Source organism: Nicotiana attenuata, chromosome 9 (genome assembly GCF_001879085.1).
Source record: "Nicotiana attenuata strain UT chromosome 9, NIATTr2, whole genome shotgun sequence".
Classification (NCBI taxonomy): domain Eukaryota; kingdom Viridiplantae; phylum Streptophyta; class Magnoliopsida; order Solanales; family Solanaceae; genus Nicotiana; species Nicotiana attenuata.
This window is the reverse complement of record NC_031997.1, coordinates 231284-238665: the sequence shown is the minus strand read 5'-3', so window position 1 is coordinate 238665 and position 7382 is coordinate 231284. Positions and strand designations below refer to the sequence as shown.

The window sequence follows — 7382 nt, the reverse complement described above, 5'->3', positions numbered from 1 at the left end:
CATTCTTCCAAATCAATTTCGAGTAACCTGAAAACCAAAACCGACGATTCGCATAAGTCATAATACATCATACGGAGCTACTCATACCCTCAAATCACTAAGCGAAGTGCAAATTCTCAAAACGACCGGTCGGGTCGTTACAACTACACCGGTATATTATTGTTGTTGTTGTTTCTTTATGGTATTATATTTTGTGAATTTAATTTTGTTAGCCTTTTCTCATTATTATGGTTATTTTAAAAAGTGAGTACGAGCAGAACAATAGGAACATGAACTTCGATGATTAGTTTTTCCATCGAGTAAGTTTTCACTGTATTTTTAATGTTATTTATAGTACTTCTTTAGCATCATTAGTTTATTTATTTATTTTTATGCAGATTGTGCAAGAAAAAAAAATTACATGCAAGTTGCGGGTTGTATTCTTTGGCTAGAGGTCCTTTTGATGGTTATCCAAAGATTCAAAGAGTATGAAATAAATGGTTTTAGGTTTCATACTAAACAACTCGAAGGAAACAGAGTGAAGCAACGTAGTGGTGTTTTAGTACGAGGATTAATGAATGGTCAAAATATAGATTATTATGGTGTTCTGACTGAAATAGTAGAACTTCAATACCTCGAAGGTAAACAGATTATTTTATTTAAATGTGATTGTTTGGATGTTGATCACATTGGGAAAGGAGTGAAGATAGATAAACACGGCGTTGTTAGTGTTAATACTAATCGAAAGCTAGCAACAAATGAACCATTTGTACTTGCATCTCAAGTAGAACAAGTTTTTTATGTCAAGGATAATATTCGTCCTAATTGGTCCATTGTCTTGAATGGTCATTCTACTTATTTTACTGATGGTGCTGTCAGTGAAGAAACTTTTCAACAAGATGCTCAACATTTCTCATGTACATTTGAGGAAGATGAAGACTTTATGAATTGCAGAAGAAATAATCTCGATGTTATTAGTACTGATGTTACCTTAGCTGATGATATTATTGAAGACATCGAATCAGAACCTGAAACTGATGATGAAGATTTTTTACTGTAAATATTTAGAAGTTTTAGATGCATATTTGGTTGTACTCAATTAATGTTAATACTTTTTCTTATTTGATCAGGTGAGAATTTCAAAACGTGAGCTTTAGCCGTTGCTCATGGCAATGCCGTTAATAGCCTGAGCTTTGTTGCTTGTCCTTCCAATTAAAGTGTGTTAATTTTTATGCTTCTTTGTTTAATGAAAATTCAGGCATGGACAACATAAATTTAGTACGAATTTCAAACTCATGTTCTGCCTTATAATGGGATTCATAAGGGAATATATGGGATGAATGTTATGAGATTGTGATGGGATTGCTTCTGTTAACTCTAGTTCCTTTTCTGGTATGATTTCAATCAGTGTCTGAATTCGAAAATCAGCAATTTTAACCAAGAGGAGACATTTCTACTTTCCAGATTTTAGGGTAGTGGTTGGTAGAAACACAACGAAAAGATTACTCGTTTAAGATTAAAATATGTATAGCACGCATGAATAACTATATTTGTTGATATTAATTCTTCAATGGTGGCATTGTTTACTCCCACAGTAAACCACCTTTGTAATTGCGTATGAATTGTTTTCAGCATCTTTGAACCATGTAGATTCCATGTTGTATATAATTTCAGCACATCACGGTTTCAACACGAATGTTGTAATACATGTAGCTACTATGACATATAAATATAGCTATTATGTCCCAACAGTTGCTACGGATTTTGAAAATTAAAGCAAGACTATTCTTTTAGCTATAAAATTATGTGCAAACAAATATGTTGTGGCTAGAATATTATAATAGCTACAGTGATGGCAAATGCATAGCAAAAAACTAGAATTAGCTACAATACTTATTGTAGCTATATAAATTTGTGGCTATATCATTTTGCCATGATATTCCATCGTAGCTATTGACCCCACTATTGCCATGCTTTTTATAACTTGAAGCAAAGATGTTCGATATTTTATTTGACATAATTTGCCGTGGCTAAATGGTTATTATTGTTACAATAGTTCAAACACGTGGCAAAAACTACTAATTAGCTACAAAATTTGAGTGTAGCAATAAATTTGTTGCTATTTAGGCAGTTATTGCCACGACATAAATTAACTATAGCAAAAATGAGGTATTAGCTTTGTCAATTTAATTTTTGTAGCTAAGAAATTTCACCAATTTGTGAATAGCCACAAAACTCTAATTTTTTAATAGCCACAATTTTTATATTCATAGCTAAGAATTTGTAGCTGTAGATGCATAATGTTATAATGTTACTGGAAATTACTTTGAGAACTTGGTTACTGCCTTAGGCAATGGGCTCAAAGATGTGAAAAACTCAAAAGAATCCAAGAGGAAAAAGGGTAAGTGAGAGATGCACTTTCTTAAATTAAGCAAATTAAATCCAAACAGTTGTGTAGAGTTTAAGAATATTAGATACTGAACTTAGAAGAAGTATTTTTGTTTTCTTAGTTAAGCTTAAAAAGTTAAGTGAGAGATTGTGTATTAGTAGTCTAAAGTTTGGTTTGTCTCCATGTTTTCATGCACAATTTATTTTCATTAAATTTCATATGTATTCAGTTCAGTAATCTAAAGCTTGGGTTGTTTCATATCTCAAGCATACTTTTTGGTCAAACTTGAAGGGAGCCTTGGAGTAACGGTAAAGTTGTTTCCGTGTGACCTATAAGTCAAACGTTCGAGTCATGAAAGCATCTAGTACTAATGCTTGCATTAGGGTAAACTGTCTATATCACACCCTTTTGGATGCGACCCTTCATCAAATCGTGCGTGAACGCGAAATCGGACTGACTTTTTACTTTTTGGTCAAGCTTGTATTTCTAATTTAAAGCTCATTGTTTCTTGTACCAAGAACGATTTAATGATATTAGTTTGAATGGTAAGCGATGTTTGAACTCAGCAGTATAGCTCTCTGTTTATTATACCAACAACTTAGGATTGTTTGAGAGTTGGTTAAATTGCATGATTTTTCTAGTGACAAAAAAACTCATAAATTGACGTCAATCATTTTAATATATTCAAATTCTCATAATATAGTAGTACTAAAAGTTAGTAGTAGTTTTTTATGTTAACAATATCTAGGTCAAGATTTAATATCAACAATATCATAGTGCAAAGTCATGACCAAACAGAGTGAACTTACCGAACACAGCAAAATCGTGACCAAACAGAGTAAACTACCAAACTAGATACTACTGAAACTGAAAGAAAACCATAAGAGAAGACGCCATTTGTTGGGTTTTTTAAGCTTATTTTAGCTTAAAAGAGGGTGAATAGGAAATGGAGAGAAAATAAAATATTTGAGTTTCCTAATTGACAAAGGGTCATGTCCCATATTGGAGGAGGACAAGACTTTTGACGGGTATACATATAATTGCTCTTCTTCTAGCTTTTAAAGAGTTAAGAAGAAGGCAAGCTTTGCGCCGTCATCGTCGCTCGGCTTCGGCTTCGGTCAAATGATTGATTGATTAATTTTTTGGACCAAATTTATTTGTTAATAGTAAATACTAACGTAATATTATTAAATATCCGTTTTTGTAACGGAAAATTAATATTGAATCCAAATTATCCGTTTTTTGCAACGAAAAATTAAGTTTCCTCTGCGTTTGTATTCCCGTTTTAATTTGTGTAAATGGCCATTTACGTTATGGTCGTTTTACGTGAACAGTCATAACTGACCTCTGAAGAATTGCACCTCTTCATTTGAACTCAACATGTTGGCTATAAATAACAGTGCATTCTCTCAGATTTTTCATACAAAATTCTGAATTCTCCTCCTTTCTTCTGCATTGTTTTAACTACAAAGAAAGCAACAGTAAGTGTGATTTGCTACCAATCATTGTATTCGCTGAAACGCTGGGGTTTCAAGTACCGCTACACCAGTGTGTAATTCGTTCTATCCTGGGAGGAAATAATCCACAACTTCGGGATACTAAGAGGGGATTAAGTTCCTTAAGGAAACACTGTTAATTCAGTAGGCTCGGATTAAATTATGTTTCTTCTACATTTTTATTTATACGTTATTTTATTTCCTTTCTCCAGAATTATTTTTCGAATACAATTTACTAACAAGTTCCATTTAATAATACAATAGACAGATTTGTGACCCAGAAGGATTATTTACTTTTTTATTTACAATAAAATAATTATTTACTGTTGTCAATAATTATTTGTGGGATATGGCAATACTTTTCAAAATATCGTTTTTGGATGGAAATTGATCAAGAAATAAAATTCCTTCTTACGATAATATCAAAAAAATGGTACCTCTTTCCTATCCAGATGATAATAACATTTTTAAAGACAGATGATAATCAAGAGCTTCTTCAATGCAGTCTAGAATCCTATTCACACAAGCTCACATTTCGTTTGTTAATCATCAAAAGTTTTTTTTTTTTTAATTTCCCACTCGGTATCCCGCATTGGAGTCTGAATATTATCGAATTCGCACCGCGTAGGACCCCATTCAGGGAGAGTGCTCCCTAACAAGGAGGCATGCCAAAGTTAAACCTCGTTTTGAGATGGTGAAACCTTTGATTACATGTTAAGATACATATATCAGGTCATTGTTAGATATCCTCTCACATTACTATATGTGTCAGACCACATAATAAAGAGGAGGTTATAATTTGCAAAGTTTTTATAATAAAGTGGACAAATACAGACAGTGTTGGCATAAAAAACGGACATGCCGTATTTTTATGGTTTAGGTTTTGCAAAGGTTTTAAAAAAGGGAATAAAACATAAATAGTGGCCTTTGTAATATAGTACTAGTATATATTTTCTGGTTTAGGTTGTCTCTTATTGGGCTTCAAGCACATATTTATCTCTTAAATTAAATTACCTTATTAAAGCATAAACATATACGTACCCTACAAGCCTTCTTTTCCTCCAAAAAGCCCTACAACTTCTCTAGGGTTTATTAGTACTGTCTTTCTAGTTTCAGCATTATCAAAATTTTACTAATGGATTCCGATCATGATATTTATGATATGGATTCTGAGCCGGAGCAGGAGGAGGAAGATTTTTTCAGTGATGAACCAATTATCAACTCAGATAATGAGAAAGATTACACAATATTGAAGGATACTGACATTCATCAACTCATCAACGATGATATATCGAAAACTATAACGATTCTTTCGGTTAAAAGAGACGTTGCTTTGGCTCTTCTTCTCCATTATAATTGGAACATGACTAAAGCTAACGAAGAATGGTTCGCTAATAAACTCGAGGTTAGTAAGGCTATAGGTATGTTAATATTGGAGAAAGAAGAAACTAAGTGTTTGGATTCTGATAATGTCAATTGCGGGATCTGTTTTGATGAATATACTGTTGATAATATTGCTTTTGCTGCTTGTAAACAACATCCTTTTTGTAAAGGATGTTGGGAATGTTACATTAGTACGTCAATTAATGATGGTCCTAAATGTCTTGTTTTACGTTGTCCTGATCCATCTTGTAATATGATGGTAGGTGAAAGTATGATTGTTAAGTTAGTATGTGAGAAAGATAAATTGAAGTATTATGATTATATGTTTAGATCTTATGTTGAAGAAAATAGGAAGATTAAGTGGTGTCCTGCTCCTGGATGTGAATATGCAGTGGAATTTGAAATTGGAAGTGAAAATTATGATGTGATTTGTGATTGTTCTAATGGTTTTTGTTGGAATTGCTTGGACGAAATTCATCGACCGATTGAATGTGACACTATAGAAAAATGGAAAACGAGGAATTTTGAAGAAGCTGTGAATATGAAATGGATTTTGACTTTCACTAAGAAATGTCCTCAGTGTAATAAATCCATTCAGAAAAATAAAGGATGTATGCATATGACTTGTGTGTGTAACTACGACTTTTGTTGGCTTTGTTTGACAAAATGGGGCTCTTGTATTGGTGGATGTAATGGTTTTAAGGAAAACAAAGAGGTAAAAGAAGCCAAGAAAAATATTCTAAGGTACATACATTACTATGAGAGATGGGTGTCAAATGAGAAGTCAAAACAACAAGCTTTAAAGGATTTAAATGAGATGAAAAATGAAGGAGTGAAAAAGCTAAGTGAATTACACTCTTTACCTGAGACTCAATTGGAATTCATTATACAAGCTTGGCAACAAATTGTTGAATGTAGAAGAGTCTTGAAATGGTCTTATGCTTATGGATTTTATTTACCTGAAGAGGATAAGGCGAAAACACAATTTTTCGAGTATTTGCAAAGGGAGGCAGGGGCAGGTCTAGAGCGACTTCATCATTGTGTAGAGCAAGAATTATTAGATCATCTTAGATCTACTAAGAAATTGGATTATACTGAGCAAGGGTCTTATAAGAATTATGAACTTTTTCGTTCGAAACTCATTGGTCTGACTAAAGTTACTGGAAATTACTTTGACAAGTTGGTTACGGCCTTAGAAAATGGACTCATTGATGTGAATCCAGAAGAATACAAGAGAAAAAGGGAATTACAAATGAGTAATATTGCTGTTGATGATTCAGGTATGTGGGCATGTGACAGGTGTACTTTCTTGAATGAAGATTTTCATACTGTTTGTCAAATGTGCGTGGTAGATTGAAGAAAATTTAATCCGATGAATGCAGCCATGGATGAGTTAGTCAGAGTATGAGAATAAATTAGTTACTGAATTTAGAAGAGGTGTTGTTTTTTCTTTTTTTACCTTAATAAGTTGGTCGATAGATTATAGAATAGTAACCTAAAGCTTCGACTTTTTCTCAATTTCTATTATGCCGAATTTGTTTTCATTTAATATCATTTGTTTCAGTTATGATTATGTTAAATTTTGTTTGTTTAATTTCTATCTTCTTCTTCCAGGCTTGTTTTAGATGGATGCATTTTTATTGTATGAATGAATGATCGGGTTAATTAATATGAGAAAGAAATGGACATTAATTTGCAAGATACCAAGGAACAATGTATGCATAGTATTTATTTTAAGAAAAGCTCAAGTTTTATCCAAATAAGTTACTACAGGATTTTAAGTGGTATATTTTTACCCATAATTTAATTGAGAAATTTTCCTAAACCACTATAAGTTAGAGCCAAGTAATTATAATTTGCCTAATTACCATTCGTAGCTACTGATGATAGGCTATAATTGCATATTTTAGTCGCTTATTACACTCGAGTTTACTGCACTTTAATTGAGTTTGAGCTTTAATCGCTAGTGTTTTGCACTAATTGTGTGTTTTATGCCTTGTAGGTGTGATTTCGAGCTATATAGATGTTATGGAATGCATTTAAGTGATTTGGAGCTTTAAAGTTTGAGTAAAAGTTCAAGGAATTAAGCCGGGATCATGTTTGGGGGTCAAATTTGATAATTAAGTACGAACGAA

The 7382-nt window shown here is 32.6% G+C and overlaps 1 protein-coding gene across 1 annotated transcript; it reads left to right on the top strand.

The window, feature by feature from the left end:
* LOC109232460 (probable E3 ubiquitin-protein ligase ARI8) lies at positions 5000 to 6872 on the top strand. The gene is made up of 2 exons (XM_019398235.1): positions 5000 to 6527; positions 6862 to 6872. Exons 1-2 carry the CDS (start codon positions 5000 to 5002, stop codon positions 6870 to 6872), a joined length of 1539 nt encoding a protein of 512 aa, XP_019253780.1.

Bases quoted from the DNA above. Each gene is read 5' to 3' on its own strand.
- LOC109232460 (XM_019398235.1), top strand. From the start codon at position 5,000: ATGGATTCCGATCATGATATTTATGATATGGATTCTGAGCCGGAGCAG.